We start from the raw sequence: 18,462 nt of genomic DNA, 5'->3' as shown, positions 1-18,462 counted from the left end.
GCTAGCATGGCCAATGGTCAAAGATGATGAGAGCTGTAGTCCAATAGTGACTGGAGGGTACTATGCCTAATAAAAGGTAAAGGGGCCAGTCTTGACAGACTCTAGGGTTGTGCGCCCATCTCACTCAAGAGTCCGGGGGCCAGCGCTGTCCGGAGACACTTCCGGGTCACGTGGCCAGCGTGACAAGCTGCATCTGGCGAGCCAGAGCCGCACACGGAACGCCGTTTACCTTCCCACTAGTAAGCGGTCCCTATTTATCTACTTGCACCCAGGGGTGCTTTCGAACTGCTAGGTTGGCAGGTGCTGGGACCGAACTACGGGAGCGCACCCCTCCCCGGGGATTCGAACCGCTGACGTTTCGATCGGCAAGCCCTAGGCGCTGAGGCTTTTACCCACAGCACCACCCGCGTCCCTACTATGCCTAATAATCCTGCTTTATTTGTGAGTAGGCGAATCTGCAAAGAATTGCAGTTCTTTCTTCCTTCCTTTCTTTCGTTCATTTCAAGGAGAGGAAAATATGAAGAGAATCACTCATTCGGTCTAACCAAACATCGGGATGCCTTTATCAATGTGGAGTTCTTGGAAGGAGTACGTGATAAAGTATAAATGCAGTTTAAACACTTAAAACATCAAAATAAAAGTGCAGAGATTGCCTAAGAATTGCTATTAAAAAATTGTATACCTTCAGTCAGAAACCGGTTAACTGGAGTGTTAATAAAAGAGATGAGCTAAATTGCTCATTACAGATGAAGCAGAGTTCATGTATTACAGCAAATGTAAGTTAGGTAAGTGTTTAGTTTAATTAGAGAAAAAATGTTTTAAGACAGAGAAATCAGGAGTTAATGGGGGGGGGGGAGTCCTAGGTATTGCAAGGTATGAGGGAGTCCTTCCTAGGAATGTTTTGGGGGGTTGTTAGAGTATGTGTGAGATAACAGAATCTTGACATAGTGTGAATGATAAAAACAAATCCATACTTTGTGTTCAATGGCTGTAAATGAGAGTGGTGGATTTACCAAGGATCAGTTATCTCTCTTGTTAATTAACTGCCATCTTTGGAAACAAAACAAAAAAAATCACCTCTCTCCCCTTCACAACATTTACACACCATTTGACTGTCATAAAGCGCCAAAGCAGTTCACCAAAAGAGCAAAACAATCAAATTATTGGTAAAGAACAGTTGAAACAACTACTATGAAACATTAAATGATAATACAATTATTTATAATTGAAGAATTGCCATACATCATCGGAGAAGACTTGCTCCTGTGTCTGAAATAAAGCTTCATTTTTGCAGAACCACAAGCCTTATTCTACCATTGTTAGTATCCATCCAAGTTCGTCTTTAATTCTGACATTTTCAGAATTACTCATACCACTGTTTGAAAAACTTCCTTAATCACACATAACTTGGATGAAAACACCCATTTGTCCTTGCGTACAGTTCATCTCCTTTAACAAATAAACCCCTTTGTTAAAAGATACAGCCCATTTATCTAAGCTCTAGCTGAGCTAATATAGCCGTTATTTCTTCCCGGAGAATAAATTTGATAGGAAACAGCTATGGGTGGGCTTATCTCATGCAACCAGGTTGTTGTCCCTAGAAAGGTGGCGACAGTGGGAACCTTTGTAAGGTCCTGATTCATTAAACACTCTGCAGTCGACTTGTTGAGGTATGAGACTGCTTTGCTAACATTTGAAATGTTTGCCAAGACTTTTTAAAGGACATGTAAAATTTCAAAGCTTTTGTGGCGTCAGCTTTGAAGAATAGGACACTCTGCTAAGTCAAGGCTCTCACTTGCCCCAAATATGTGGGGAATGCTTGCCCCAACTACGCCACTCCAGTTTGAATATGTACAGAATCTGTGATAGGAATTGAGCAGAGAGCCTTGTTTGGAGAAGAAGTGATCAGTTTTTCAGAGAAGAAGAAGAAGAGTTTGGATTTGATATCCCACTTTATCACTACCCGAAGGAGTCTCAAAGTGGCTAACATTCTCCTTGCCCTTCCTCCCCCACAACAAACACTCTGTGAGGTGAGTGGGGCTGTGAGACTTCAGAGAAGTGTGACTAGCCCAAGGTCACCCAGAAGCTGCATGTGGATGAGCGGGGAATCAAACCCGGTTCCCCAGATTACGAGTCTACCGCTCTTAACCACTACACCACACTCCTACTCATAAATGATAGGATATGGCAGCACCTAACACTAAAGCTTTTCCCCACAAGCCTTGATAAACTGTCTTTTATGAATTGCTGCTTGTGGGCAGGATCAGGCCGAGAGTATCTACCAGCTGTGAGTTGCTGCACTGCATAAACCAAGAGGGTCACTCAGGATTTCTTTTAGTGTTGTAGGGGATGCTGAGATGAAAATCTCTCATCATGCTCACTTACCCACAATGCAACATTTCTCACTCAGCATCCTTTGTGACATTAAACAGGACCTGTAGGTGGACCTCTCCGACTGCACACTCCTTCACTCATGTCCTAAAAGTTGCTGTCTTAAAGCAACTAGATTTCATGCACAGTTGGGCCAGCACTGGATAAGGAAGAAGGATCCACTGTCTATGTACAGTGGTTCTGGGTTGGGTCCTGGCTAAGTTAGTTGTGCTTAGTTCCTATCAAAATCACCAGGCCGTAAATTAAGCCTGTTGAAGGAAAGTGATAAATTGGTTAATTCTCCATGAGTCAGCAGAGACGACTCATTCCCCACAAGGCAGCTGCAGACGTCTTGTAACTGCCTTATCGGTATTGCTGGCCTGAATTGGCGCATGAGGCTAGGTAGATAAGGCGCTCAGGCTACGGCATTTATTGTGGTAGGACGTTGGGAGAATCTGTGTGAGACTATGTGGAACAGAAAAAGGAAGAGGAAGAATTGGGATTCTGGACAAGACTGAAGAGCTGCAGGACATTGAAAGCAGCTGAATTTAGGACTTGGCAGCAAGGACTTTGAAGCAAGGAACCCTCTCTGGGCTCAGAGAGAGAAGACTGCTTGTAGCGTCTGTAAATAGTGTCTGTGTGCATAGTGGTGCTTGTTGGTGTCAGCCTAGTAAAGACAACTCTGCTAAATGGCTGTTTTATGCAGTGAGCTTGACTGAACTCCCATGGTAAAGGTAAAGGGACCCCTGACCATTAGGTTCAGTAGTGGCTGACTCTGGAGTTGCGGCGCTCATCTCGCTTTATTGGCTGAGGGAGCCGGCGTACAGCTTCCGGGTCATGTGGCCAGCATGACTAAGCCGCTTCTGGCGAACCAGAGCAGCGCACGGAAACGCCGTTTACCTTCCCTCTTGAGTGGTACCTATTTATCTACTTGCACTTTGACGTGCTTTCGAACTGCTAGGTGGGCAGGAGCAGGGACCGAGCAACGGGAGCTCACCCCATCGCGGGGATTCAAACCGCCAACGTTCTGATCAGCAAGTCCTAGGCTCTGTGGTTTAACCCACAGTGCCACCCGCGTCCCCAACCCCCATGGTACATACACCCAAACACAAACTCTCTGCTATCTAGATTATTTTGGCAAAATATTTCATAAGTCACAACCTGCTTCTTTTCAGTCTCATCAGATGCATGAGATGTGTAAGATGACAGGGAAGGTATCTTCTGATTCTGTACATACACACTATAGCATTGGTTATCGAGCGGTGGGTCAAGACCCACTTGGGCACAGCCTAATCCAGGCTTCCTCAAACTCGGCCCTCCAGATGTTTTGAGACTACAGTTCCCATCATCCCTGACCACTGGTCCTGCTAGCTAGGGATAATGGGAGTTGTAGGCCAAAAACATCTGGAGGGCCGAGTTTGAGGAAGCCTGGCCTAATCCAAGCTGGGTCGCAACAGGAGCACTACAGTGGTGCCTTGCAAGATGAAATTAATCCGTTCCGCGAGTCTCTTCGTCTTGCGGTTTTTTCGTCTTGCGAAGCACGGCACGGCTATTAGCGGCTTAGCAGCTTAGCGGCTATTAGCGGCTTAGCGGCTATTAATGGCTTAGCGGCTTTAAGAAAAAGGAAACAAACTTGCAAGAACTCGCAAGACCATAGGGAAATTCGTCTTGCGGAACGACTCAAAAAACGGAAAACTCTTTCGTCTAGCGAGTTTTTCGTCTTGCGAGGCATTCGTCTTGCGGGGCACCACTGTACTTTGATACAAATGATTTAGGTAAAAAGGGAAGCCTGCTTAGAACTTGTCAGCCTGTCTTTTAGGATGTTCTCTTCAAGTAGCAAACTGTGTTTCCTGAACTTAAAAACTGAAATCACTGACAGAGCTGCTCATATGGGTAGTTTTGCAGAGATTACAGTGTGTCAGTGCAAAGTTCCTATTTCCAGTTCTCTAAATCACTTTCTGCTGCTGCAGCATACCACAAACTGGCAAATTGTTGCAACCCTAAGGGAATCTGTGACTTCCCACATAGTTTCTACCACCTCTGGAGTATAACACCCTTGCTGGCATATTAAATGGTGCATTTATTGCATATTTATAAAGTAGTGTTTATTTTACGTGTTTATAATCTGGATCTTAGTGTTTATCCTCCATTATACACAACAACATTTTTTGGGGTGGGGCTTAGGGGTGACTTGAGTGAAATGTTGTAAACAGTTGTCATTGCCAATACAGATGCAGCTCCACTGAGCTTAGGATCTATGTTGCTTCTGGAAGCTTAAGTTGCTTTCACTTTTGAAGGAACAAGGAAATACTGCAGTTAGGAAGATAAGGAAGGACCATTACCCAAAGAGTCCTTTTTGTGGCAAGGGCACAAGAGCTGGGGGTTCAAGAGTAACCACAGGATTAAGCAGGTTGTTTAACTGCAGAAAGAACAAAGCTCAAGCTACATGCCATTTTTAATATGTTGTGCATTTGCAGGTGTGTGTTTGAAAAGCATCACAAGGGACTCCTGGAGTTGCTCAGTGGTAGAGCATATGTTTTGTATGCAAAAATAAAAATGCCTGGTTCAATCTCTAGCATCTCCAAGTAGGTCTGGTAAAAGATTCCTGCCTGAAACCCTGGAGAGCTGATGCCTGTCAGTGTAAACAATAATGTGCTAGATCAGGGGTCAGCAAACTTTTTCAGCAGGGGGCCAGTCCACTGTCCCTCAGACCTGGGGACGACGACTATATTTTGGAAAAAACCAAAAGAACAAATTCCTATGCCCCACAAATAACCCAGAGATGCATTTTAAATAAAAGGACACATTCTACTCATGTAAAAACATGCTGATTTCCGGATTGTCCGCGTGCGGGATTTAGATGGCAATTGGGCCTTAGTTTGCCTACCCATGAGCTAGATGGTAAAGGTAAAGGACCCCTGGATGGTTAAGTCCAGTCAAATGTGACTATGGGGTTGCGGTGCTCATCTTGCTTTCAGGCCGAGGGAGCTGGCGTTTGTTCGCAGACAGGTTTCCCGGTCATGTAGCCAGCAGGACTAAACCGCTTCTGGTGCAACGGAAGACCGTGATGAAAATCAGAGCGCACGGAAATGCTGTTTACCTTCCTGCCGCAGCGGTACCTATTTATCTACTTGAACTGGTGTGCTTTTGAACTGCTAAGTTAGCAGGAGCTGGGACAGAGCAATGGGAGCTCACCCCGTCACGGGGATTTGAACTGCCGACCTTCTGATCGGCAAGCCCAAGAGGCTCAGTGGTTTAGACCACAGTGCCACCCGCCTCCCATATGAGCTAGATGGACCAATGGTACGACTGTGGTTGGACTAGATGACCCTCAGGGTCCCTTCCAACTCTACAATTCTATGACTTAGGCAAGAGTAGGCCACTCTCCTATATTCCTATGATTGGGAGTGCTATGATTGGTGGAGGAGGCATCCTGAAACTCCTCCCCTCCTACACTGTGGTCCTGATCAATATTCCCATTTCCCGAAACCACTGTTTGTGCTCAGAAGAAAGCTGCCAGCAGTTCAAGGTTCCCCCCTCCCCCTCCCCAGCTTTAATCCTCACATTCCTGTGCGGCAAATTAGATTGAAAGTTGCCCACAGAGTTTCGTAGCCAAGCGGGGTTTCTCCGTGGTCTCTTAAGACCATTCACAATCCACTATGTCATGCTGGCTCCAGGACTGAGCTGGACAGCTGACTTGAGTATATTTTGCTGATATGTCAGATATAAGTATTTGGACTTGCTGTAAAGTCACATAGAGGAACTTCCAAGTCATGCTGTTTCAGTGAAGATGGCAACCTTATGACAACAATTCCTTCCCGTTTTTGGTATCATTTTTTTACGTTTTTCTGTTTTACCTTGTAGAATATTAATTTAAACAACCTTAAAATATCAATGACTTCCCTTCTTCTCTTTCCATGGTTCATTTTGCATAACATAAATCCCTGCATATTTTACATAAACTAAACTATTCAGTATTCCATTACTACATCCATCAAAACTTATTTACACTGTTGAATTTATCTTAATGCTGCCAACGTTTCCACGTGTACACAATCCCCCCATATTTCCAATAAGCATTTTTTCAATCTTCTTTAAACCTATGTTCTTCTTGTTCTCTTATTCTATATGTTAAGTTGTCAAGCTGCATGTATTCCGGCTGTTTAAGTTGCCATTCTTCTTAGGTATAACAACAATTCCTAGGTCTCCTACTCATATTCTCTCACTGAGAGTCACTTTTGTCAATAACAGACAATGTGAAAACCCATCCCTTTACCACTCCTTTAAAGAACTGCGATTGGATTAAAAGAAGGTAGTTAAATTAATCTATTCTAGACTGAGAAAAGCTTAGCCACTTTATCTTAATCTCTCTCAGGGTGGTTAAAGTGACAAAGGGGTAGACAGAGAACTGCAGCCAGGGGATGAGAGGCAGAAAGGTATCTACTCCTGTGACGTTCAGTTTATCATGCAAGATGTGAGTGGAATCAGGGTCTCTGTGTGCACAAGGTGCAGATACCAGTATTTTCACTACTGTGAGTACCAAAGCTTTCTGGAATGGAATGGTCGGAATGAAACTGAACCAGGGCTGTCAGGAAAGTAGGCATCTGATTAACATAATCCACTTTGAGTGGTCTCAAATATGCACTCCAAGGGTGCTGCCAAATGGCTCCTTCCTACTGCCATGGAGGGATGTTTGCTACCATCCAGCCTCAGGCTTCCCAGAAGACCCTTTATATGTTTTATGTTGCTAAGTGCTGTGCTGCATTTGCAACAGGCAGGAATCTCTTCCCCAAATGGGATGGAATATAAGGCCTTCTACATGGGCTCATAGGGACGCGGGTGGTGCTGTGGGTTAAACAGATCAGAAGGTCAGCGGTTCGAATCCCCGCAATGGGGTGAGCTCCCATTGCTTGGTCCCTGCTCCTGCCAACCTAGCAGTTCGAAAGCACGAAGTGCAAGTAGATAAATAGGTACCGCTCCAGCGAGAAGGTAAACGGCGTTTCCGTGCACTGCTCTAGTTCGCCAGAAGCAGCTTTGTCATGCTGGCCACATGACCCGGAAGCTGTACGCCGGTACCCTAGCCAATAAAGTGAGATGAGCGCCGCAACCCCAGAGTCGATCACGACTGGACCTCATGGTCAGGGGTCCCTTTACCTTTACTTTTACATGGGCTCATGCAGACCTGGCAATGGGAAAGAGCAGTCTGTGCTGCTTATTTTGGTTATTGTTTTTACTTTCCATTTGCCAGAGGATTTTTTTTCCTCCTTCAAATTACACCCACACAAATAAGTGCCAGGTGTCATTTGCGGATATTGTTGTGTATTCAGTAGCTTTCACTTTATTTGTTGGGTAATATCCTTCACCAGAGCATCCCAAAGTGGGTTATGCAGTAGTAAAACAAGGCCATGCATATAGTCGAAATGGCTATAAAATTGCCATTTGTCACAAGCAATGTGAAATCGCTAACATGCAGGGTGAACAACTAATCAAACATTGTCCATGATTTGCGTAAGGAGGTACTCAAGGTGCTAATCTGTTAGCCACTGACAGATGATAACCACCTCTGCTCAGAAATTGCTCATATTGCACTAAACCAGGGGTCTGCAACCTTTAAGACAAAAAGAGCCACTTGGACCCATTTCCGAAGGGAAAAAAACTGGGAGCCGCAAAACCATTGCGACATTTAAAACAAATATATCTCCAGAGCCGCGATCTGACAGCGGGCGGGAAGGTGACGTCGGGACGGTGTGTGACTAACGCACGCACCGCCCCCATGCGACGTCACAGCCAGTACAGCGCCCGCCACAGTGGGGAGTGTCGGGGCGCACAATGCGCCTCCTCCCCTCGCTAGTATCCGCCCCGGAGCCGCGGCAAAGGTGTAAAAGAGCCACATGCGGCTCCGGAGCCGCGGGTTGCAGACGCCTGCACTAAACCATTAGCAATAACCTAGTGATCTCTCTCTCTCTCTCTCTCTCTCTCTCTCTCTGTGTGTGTGTGTGTGTGTCTGTGTGTTCTACAAACAGTGTTTTCACGAATAGAACTGACACAAAGGGGGTACTCCACAAGAGGTTTATGCAAGATTCTGTGGCCTGGTTACTCTGATGTTGGACACATCCTAGAATATCTTCAGCCTGTGAGTAAGAGATTCCCTCCCCCTCTTCTTTTTACCTTTCTCCTCCTGTGATGGAACTCCTATTTGGGGACTTCCCTGGCTTTTTCTTGTCCCATGTAGGACCAGTCTGGAAAGTTAGCCTTGGTGAAGACTTGACGTTTTCATCACCCCAAAAAGTTTTTGATTTGAGTTTCCATTGAAATGAGGCTGTATTTTAATGTTTGAATGTTGTATTTTAATCTTGTTTTTAAGTTGTATTTCAATCAATATGTTGTTTTATCGGGTGTTAGCTGCCCTGAGCCCTGTCTTGGCTGGGGAGGGCGGGGTATAAATAGAATTTATTATTATTATTAGCTGTAGGCAGTGGCGTAACGTGGGGGTGCAGGGGGGGCTGGCCGCACCGGGCGCAACATCTGGGGGGGGGTGCGCTCGCACTCGCAGCTCTCTGCCCCTACCTGGCTCACTCTCTCTCTCTCACTGCAGTGCTGGCTGTGCGAATCCGATCCGAGCCGCCGGGTCGCCCCCCACTGTGTGTGGGGGGGTGCCAGGCGTGCGGTGTGGTTAGGGAGCACAAATTACTTGCCCCGGGTGCTGACAACCCACGCTACGCCACTGGCTGTAGGCAAGGTTTGTTCTTCACCATGAGTCCCAGTTTAGTCAAACCTTTGCTTAGCTCAGGGTGGAAACCAAAAGGACCAGGGAGGGTCAATGTGCACCTCTCCAGCAACCCACATGTACATGTGACCCCCTTAAGCCATAGTTTCTATTGTTTGTGTGATTCCGGTAAGCCACAGAACCAAGCTATTCCTGTTTCATGCATGTTGTATCAGAACTGGCCAAGGATCTGTGTTTCAAACACTTTCAGACTAAACTGCTTGGCATAGGGGGTTTTCCTCCTTTTGAATATTTCTGGGTGTAATGGCCAGACAACTGCAAGAACCAAATAACCAAAGACTGTGTTTTTAACAATGTGCTACTTAATAATTGTGTGTGTGTGTGTGTGTGGATTTTCTTAGGCCCGTTGAGTAACTGCTCTCTTTGAACAACTGTAGAGTGATTCTAATTAGGGATGAAAACTAGATGTTCATATGCATCTCTGTAGTCTGTTTTGATTTCCCCCTTGTATGTGCTCACAAAGAGTCAAAGCAGCTATGAATACATTATGTCTCCTTATTTCTGCATGCTACAGATGTCAACCTAAAGGGCAATGTTTCTGAAATGAGCACATTTTCTCCTGTGCCAGCTGTAGCCTTGGAGACCCTGGACAACCTTTATTTGCCATCAAGCTCAGTAATGCACTGATATTTTAATTTGTTTAAAAAATATTTTCAAATTATTGTGCATGTTACATATATGCACGGTTGTCTTTTCCGTGTAACTGGTGCAAATTCTGCCTTCCATTTCAGATTCAGAAGGTTTGTATGCATGCAATTTCTCTTTCTGGATTTGCTTTTTGCCCGAGATCTTACCCCTTCAGGGGTTTACCAGTACAGTACTATGCTATACAGCTGGCTCGGATTCAGTTTACATCGCAGTAATCCAACTGTGAGGCTGGCAATGCGTGCACAATTCCAGCTGTCAATCTACCCAACGCAGCAATGGCCCATAGTCTTACCAACCGAAAATGGTAAAAGGCACGCCTAGCGACTGAGGGGTCCACAAATTAAGAGAGGCAGGTAGCCTTGCAGGTGTTTGCTGACGTTCACAATTTGCCAAAATTATGTTTAAACACTTAACTCATATCTAATTCTTGTTTTGATACTGCATGATCTTGCTGACCCCCATCCTGCTGATATAGAAAGGTAAAATAAAGCCATACTGACAGCCCATAATTTAACTGAGTGTACAACACAGCATGATTTAAAATAAAATTTAAAAAATTCTGTACTTGTTTTGCAGTGAATGTAGTTGTGAGCTACCAGAATTCAGCCTTCTTTTTTATTTACAGCATCTCATTTGCATGCCCCTCCCCTTTTCCTTTCTGCTGTCCCTGCCATTAAAGACCTTGAGGCAAATCTCCATAAATCAATTTAGTGCTGAGACAATTTAGTGCTGAGACAAACATGCATTAGAGTTGGAAAGGATCTAGCCAGCGTGCAATTTAGCCCAACTCTCTGCATGGAAGACGATACGTTCTGTACCTAAAGGCACTCTCAGCAAATGCCGGTTCAGCCATGAAAACTTCTGTGGCAGAAATAGAGAGCATTGTAATGTGAAAATTAGGATTTTAGTTTTCACTTTTAGTATTTTGCCCACCAGAAAAAGCTCTGTATAAAAAGCAATCTACATATATGTCATCTGAGCTGGTGACTTCATGTCTAAAAAACTTAAGATTTGCTCACATTTTCTCTGTACAACTGATAGCTATCGTCACTTGAACATTATGTTTTTTTCCTTTTTATAATTTTTTATTGGTTTTACATAAATTTTTACACAATAACTGTAACCATTCCAAAACATAAAAAAATAAAAAGGTTCTTTCGAATCTACAGACCTCCTCCCCTCCCTCCATGGGTTCCATTTACAAAGATTTTTTCTTTTTTTCTGCATCTTTTACCGTTATCTATCTGTTACATAATCATAGTAACCAAAATTCATTTCACATTACAAGTGTCATTGTCTCCCTGCCAATGATTTTAACTGTCTAAGGTGGCCTTTTAAGTATGTTAAAAAGTTACTCCGATATTTTAGGAATACTTGATCTTCCTGGTTTCTGATCTTTCCCGTCAGCCTCACTATACAGTGGTGCCCCGCAAGACGAATGCCTCGCAAGACGAAAAACCCGTTAGATGAAAGGGTTTTTTGTTTTTTGAGGTGCTTCACAAGACGAATTTCCCTATGGGCTTGCTTCGCAAGATGAAACGTCTTGCGAGTTCTTGCGGGTTTGTTTCCTTTTTCTTAAAGCCGCTAAGCCGTTAATAGCCACTAAGCCACTAAGCCGCTAATAGCCGCTAAGCCGCTAATAGCCGTGCTTCGCAAGATGAAAAAACCGCAAGACGAAGAGACTCGCGGAACGGATTAATTTCATCTTGCGAGACACCACTGTATTCCATCAGTTTGGTCTGCCATTCCTCTCTGGTCCGCACTTCTCCTTCCTTCCATCTCTGGGCTAGAAGCATTCTCGCTGCCGTCGTTGCATACATAATCAGTCTTTAATTTTCTTTCGGTAGTTCCTCAGAACATTATGTTTTTTCAAACCTAGCCCTGGTGTTTGTTGATTTTGTCCTATTCTCTGGGGATATAGGAGTATAGGCATCCAATATCCTTGCTTCTATTACCCTTTGGAAAATTTGGAAATACATTTAGTTAATGAGTGCGAACTGGGAGCCATATGGTTTAAGGCTGGAACTTAACCTAGTGAACTTCTTGGCTTTGAGCATGCTCAGGATTTGGTGCCTTCTTAGGGACAGGTCAGAATAGAGATGTGAAAGAATAGCACCTTATGTTTGGCACGGGTGGCACTGTGGTCTAAACCACTGAGCCTCTTGGGCTCCCTTATCGCTCCCTAGCCTCCCACAGCCAGAGGATTGCCTCCTTCCATTCACCACTTTGCCTCCTCCAAGTGGAAGAAACCTGGGCAGTGCTGAATGTCACATCCATTGCCAGGTGTGTCCTGCTGGAAACAGAAAAGGGCTTTCCCCTTGGCCTGCCTTTATATCCACTCAGTTTCCAAGTGCTTTTGTGACATCACAAGAAACCCACAGACAATGGCAACAGCTTGGGAGGCATCATCTTCATTGCTTTGAGCTTCACAATGGCAGGTGGACCTATCAGCGATTGTGTGCTTGTTTATTCGGGACGCGGGTGGCACTGTGGTCTAAAGCACTGAGCCTCTTGGACTTGCCGATTAAAAGGTCAATGGTTCAAATCCCTGCGACGGGGTGAGCTCATGTTGCTCTGTTCCAGCTCCTGCTAACCTGGCACTTCAAAAGCACACCAGTGCAAGTAGATAAATAGGTATCGCTGCAGTGGGAAGGTAAACTGCGTTTCCGTGGGCTCTGGCACTTGTCGAGGTCCTCTGTGCGCCAGTAGCAGTTTAGTCATGCTGGCCACATGACCTGGAAAACTGTCTGTGGACAAATGCTGGCTCCCTCGGCCTGAAAGCGAGATAAGTGCCGCAACCCAATAGTCTCCTTTGACTGAACTTAACCATCCAGGGATCCTTTACCTGTTACCTTATGTTTGGCAGACCTGGTGTGAACAGGAATACCCTCCTAATCTTGCCTGGTCAACAAAGTAGTGCTTTCTGTATGCCATTCTGCATCTCTTTAACTTGCAACTGAGCATGACACAAGCTCAGCCCTGTATTTGGGTAAAGCCATTGGGACTTCAATCCTGTGCTGAAGTTTCCAACCACATTTCCCCCGTATCTCTCCTCTTGTAACTCTACAGCTGTGGTCTTTCTAGTGCTGATTCATTATGCTAGCTTCTTGTTTTTCTGCAGCACTTCTTCAGAGTAGCCTCTGCAACGAAGAAGAATCATTTCCATTTACTAAACATTGCTGCCTGTACTGGGTGCTTGGAGGTGCAAGAGAGCCTGATTATGAAACCAGGCAATCAGAAATCTATCTGTTTGCTTTTAACCCTCCAAATGGTTAGGCTAAATAGCAAGAACAGATGGGGAAGCAAATTCATCATGGTACTGTGCTCAGCAAAGCATGACAGGGCATTTAACCTTAAATAGATTTGATCTGGTTTCATGGCATTCTTTCATGAATTTCTAAACAGCATTTGAAGTACCTCTCTGGTAATGAGCCTCTGAAGAGCAGTACATTGGAATTATGATATGCAAATATCTTTTGTTTCCACAATAGAAACAGACTTATTAATATTCATATATAATACAAACTAACTTTGACAAAAGGTGCCGGTGCTTTATGACCCTCAGTTAATTGAGTGAATTATTTTTGACAGTTATTATTTCTCCTGTTTCCCCTGCTGGAATTAGTAGTGTTTATGGCATCCAGTCTACCTTTAATTTAGAAGTAGACTCATTTTCTGCTTCTTGCTATTCTGGCATGGGAGGAACAATTCACTAGTCAATATGAGGATGAAGGCCATTGTTCTCATCAAAATTTAAAGGGGAATTGTTCCATTGGAAAAATACTTATATGTTGAAACAAGTTAGATGTTTGCAATGGACAAAATGTCTAGGTTATTCTAGATTAGAACTTTCATTGTATCGTAAAACATGATCTTCCATCTAGAATATTTTTTATTCCTGCAATATAATAATAATAATAATAATAAAAAAAATTATTTATATCCCGCCCTCCCCAGCCAAAGCCGGGCTCAGGGCGGCTAACAACAATAAAATAATACAACATTCTAAAATCATTTCATTATAAAATTAATTCAAATCAAATTGATGGCAACCATTGGGCTAGAGTTCTGTGAAGATTGCCGAAGGAGGGAGTCAGGCTGTGCCCTGGCCAAAGGCCTGATGGAACAGCTCTGTCTTGCAGGCCCTGCAGAAAGATGTCAAGTCCTGCAGGGCCCTAGTCTCTTGTGACAGAGCATTCCACCAGATCGGGGCCACAGCCGAAAAAGCCCTGGCTCTGGTTGAGGCCAGCCTAACCTCTCTATGGCCTGGGACCTTCAAGATGTTTTTGTTTGAAGACCCTAAGTTCCTCTGTGGGACATACCAGGAGAGGCGGTCCCGTAGGTACGAGGGTCCTAGGCTGTATAGGGCTTTAAAGGTTAAAACCAGCACATTTGCTACATTTCTGTCATTTTTGAGTACCATCTTGGGGGCGGGGACTGCAACCCTTTTTGTAAGCTTCTTTTAACAACATGCACCTGTGATTGGCAATTAGGCTTGAGTCTTCTTTTATGAATACTGCTTGAGCATTTATTTCCCCTAGCTTTTAATGTGGCATACTAAGATTAAATTGAATGTGTATAGTTTGCTTGAACTTCAAGGAGGTGGTGACTGAGGAATTATGCCCATGTTTTAAATTCAATTAAGACCACTAAGAGTACTATTTTCAATCAATCCAGAATCCCACCCCCGAAACATGACTTCATATATAAGGCTATAGATTTTGGTTAGATTTTTCCTACTGCCCAAATAACTGGAGGTACCTCCATTCACCCACTGAGGTTCTTAGCTTTTCCTTTCTTAAAGTCTCTAGCCCTCATTGTTAGGCAATATGAGAGGAAATGTGTGAGCACATTTCCTAATACAGTGGTGCCCCGCAAGACGAATGCCTCACAAGACGGAAAACCCGCTAGACGAAAGGGTTTTCCGTCGCGGAGGCGCTTCGCAAGACGAAGTTCCCTATGGGCTTGCTTCGCAAGACAAAAACGTCTTGCGAGTCTCGCCATTTCCCCCCCACTCCCCCCCCCTTTTCAAAGCGGCTAAGCTGTTAATAGCCTTTTAACAGCTTAGCCGTTAAGCCCGCTAAGCCGCTAATAGCGCTAAATCACTAATAGCGCTAATCCGCTTAGCCGCTAATGGGGTTGCTTCGCAAGACGAAAAAACTGCTAGAAGAAAAGAATCACGGAACGGATTCTTTTCATCTTGCGAGGCACCACTGTACAGTGGTACCTCAGGTTAAGTACTTAATTCGTACCGAAGGTCCATACTTAACCTGAAACTGTTCTTAACCTGAAGCACCACTTTAGCTAATGGGGCCTCCTGCTGCTGCCACACCACCGGAGCACGATTTCTGCTCTCATCCTGAAGCAAAGTTCTTAACCTGAAGCACTATTTCTGGGTTAGCGGAGTCTGTAACCTGAAGCGTATGTAATCTGAGGTACCACTGTATGAATGTGTGAAGTAGACCCTAATTCCACCTAAGGGTTGAAATAAAATTTGCATGTAACTGAATCTTTCATTATCTGTGTTCATGTGTCTAAGTCCAAGATGCAAATGCAATAGTGTTTACAAACACCATTGGGTTTTAGTTGCATACATTTATACACTGGTGTAATGTTGGAATATATAGCACTTTCCTAAGGCTTTGTACTTTGCCACATAGTTTGACACAAAGTGGGACTTAACTTTCACGTAAATTGGTTCAGTGTAAGGACACACAGTTGTCCAAGGGGCCAGGAAAAATAACTAACACTATTAAGGGGTAAGGTTTAAAGCAAAACAAATTAAGTTTTCAGAGAGTTTCAGAGGTGTGCACGCAATTTGATTTGTTAAGGTAGAAAGTCCATTTATTTCAGCTCTGTTTAATGGTAGTTGTTTGGACAGCTAATTGATTTTTTTTAAGGCCCATTAGATTCCTAATAACTTGCAACATCTGCAATACAATCCACGGGGGTGTTTATTTACAGCCATCTTTGCACATGTTTTTAGCAGGACTGTTGCACCTACTAATCAATCAATCATTCATTATTTATCGGGTTCAATATTTTACCTTTCGTGCCAAAAGAAAGTGATAAAATAAATGGCCTGCACAGTTACCTACATTTAGTACCCTATGCATATGTAACAAGGTGGCTTTTATTTTATTTTTAAACTGTAATTCTGTTAAAACATATTGTAGCACATTCTTTTTATAATTATTGGGAGCATGTCAAACTTTGCTGTTAGGTTTCTTCCTACTCTTCCTGCAAGTAGGTAGATGAACTTTGTCATAGTATCTTGATTCCCTTGGGTGTGTCGTAAATGGTGCTCATAATGAAACAGAAATTTCTCAGAGATTTTCTGGTTTTGGTGTACTGCTAAATAATATTCATTGGTCCTTCAGGCACATCTCTGTGTCACTCTTCTTGCAACCAAAGTTTGTTTTTGTTATTGACAGAGCCAAATATTAAATACGTATGTATGGTAGAAGCACAGATAATCTTTATGCAGATAGATGATGATATAATAATAATAATAATAATAATAATAATAATAATAATAATAATAATTTATACCCTGCCCATCTGGCAGGGCTTCCCCAGACACTCTGGGCAGCTTCCAACAAAATATTAAAATACAGTAATCCATCAAACATTAAAAGCTTCCCTAAACAGGGCTGCCTTCAGATGTCTTCTAAAAGTCTGGTAGTTGTTGTTCTCTTTGACATCTGGTGGGATTGCTGCTACAGGTCACCTTTGAAAGAAGGCACTGTGGACTGTGGCCTGTCATTTGTTGCTGCAGCATTTAAGTTCATCTTGTTAGTGCTTCTACAATGCCAAATTGCAACATGTTTAAAAACTAGTAGCTTAAATCCAACACAATTGTTTAAGTGAGCTGAATTTTAACAGTAGATGTGGTCTTCTTGAACTGTGCCCAAAAAGCTCACTAACTTTGGTTTCTGGACTTTCGCTTTTTGAAATATGGCAACCCTATTCTTGAAGAAGTTCTTTGTTGAAGTTCTCACTTTATCCTGGTTTAAAATGACAGAGAAACTTCCATCATCGGTGTTTTTCCCTAATTATGAGGTGAGAAAATTGTCTTCTAATCTTTTAAGGGTCGTTTTCTTAGTTTCAGTTAGCTTTTATAGTGACACTTCAGATAATAATATTTGAAAGGTTTAGAAGCTGTCACACCTAACTGGATACGTGCTTTGAACCAACTATAGCCAAAGGTGACCCTCTTAGTGTCTGTAATGGTTCTGTGTTAATACAGCTACAAGATGCAGTCATTTGTTCCAGTAAAAAAATATAGTCCTGTCAAGCATTTAAGATTATATTAGCATGACAATGAACCATTGTTACATGGTGCTAAATGAATTAATATGAGAACTATGCTTTCACAGTTGAGTATTCTACCAATCTAGGCTGCTTTGCCATCACTCTGTTTTTCCTACTCTTCTGCCCGCTTTCTCAAAATTTGCTCCATCCAGTTGCCTCTGATACTTTTTTTAAAAAAGATATTTATTAAAGTTTCAACATTTTACAAAAATAAGAAAAAAAGAGGGGGGAAAATACAAAGTAAAAACAGTTAAAAACAGATCAGTCTTTCCATATCTTATCTTTCGTTTGCTTGTTTCCCTGACCTCCTCACACCTCCCTTTTTTGTGTTCCAGTTCAATTAGTTAATTCAGCAAATCCTTTCCCTCTTTGATTTTATCTTAATCTTTTATCTTAATATATTATAGCTTTAGATTATCACGTTAACAATCCAATTTTACATATTCATTTATAACATTGCTACTAAAAACCACTTAACTTCAATCCAACATCATTCTAACATTCATTAATTTTGCAGTATTTCTGTAAATAGTCTTTAAATTTCTTCCAATCTTCTTCCACCAACTCTTCTCCCTGGTCAGTTGCCTCTGATACTTATTGTTACTACATCTGAAAGTTTGTTAGTGCTACTGTAGACTAGTTCAAATGTTCAGTTCCTGGTAGAAAACATGATCCTGCTTCCTTTTGATTGTGTTTTGACACAAGGCAAAAATTTGCAGGGAATTCAATTAAACCAACCAGTACTCTTGTGAAAGTCCGTGATTTTGTTACCCAGGACTGAATTCCCAGATCATTCCATTTCATTGTCTCCTGTTACATTCCACAAATGACTTTTTCTGACGCAGTGTTTTCGCACGTATACCATTTTGCCAGCTATTTTGCCTTGTTGGGTGAAGAACACTGCAGTCTTCAGGCCTTCAAATCCCAAGATGTGGCTTGAAAAGTTAGTGTGTGTTTTTAAAAAAATAAAAATAATAATCATATGCCTAATTTGATTATTTAGAGTTAAAGCCATTTTTAAAAAGTTACTGGATTCCAAATAAATGGTCTTGAAGAGCGTTTTGCTTTCTTGGAACAACTTCTGGCAGACACATGTGACTTGTGAAACTTGGGCCGTATTCCCTGCATGACTCTTCATATGTAAATAGTCATGATTGAGTGGCTGGGATTGTTCAAGTGGGAGGGGACAGCAAGGGCTCTATTCTCTCTGTGTTTGTGCACTGAAAAAAAGATAATGAAGGCCTTTGTACCCCCTCCAAAGACCTGCATTTCAGCAGGAATTGGCTGTGCAGCTGCAACCCTGGCAACAAGACCTGGCAGAAAAGAATTAGGGCAGCCTTCCA

General features: G+C 43.0%; 1 protein-coding gene across 8 annotated transcripts in view; it reads left to right on the top strand.

The window, feature by feature from the left end:
- The window catches only part of CDC42SE2 (CDC42 small effector 2), a 101,083-nt gene that overhangs the window by 19,057 nt on the left and 63,564 nt on the right, over positions 1–18,462 (top strand). For 5 of the 8 annotated variants that reach the window (XM_077936074.1, XM_077936077.1, XM_077936076.1 and 2 more), the window contains exon 2: positions 8,394–8,503. The exons of the other annotated variants lie outside the window; for them this stretch is intronic. Coding sequence is in view for 1 of the 5 variants with exons in the window: in XM_077936073.1 (XP_077792199.1) it covers positions 8,394–8,503 (110 nt within the window). In the remaining 4 variants the exon portion in view is untranslated. The remainder of the gene's footprint in view (positions 1–8,393; positions 8,504–18,462) is intronic. 8 annotated transcript variants of the gene reach the window in all.

This window comes from Podarcis muralis, chromosome 11, assembly GCF_964188315.1.
Source record: "Podarcis muralis chromosome 11, rPodMur119.hap1.1, whole genome shotgun sequence".
Classification (NCBI taxonomy): domain Eukaryota; kingdom Metazoa; phylum Chordata; class Lepidosauria; order Squamata; family Lacertidae; genus Podarcis; species Podarcis muralis.
Note: the sequence above shows the minus strand (reverse complement) of the source record. Positions and strands in the feature narration are given on the sequence as shown.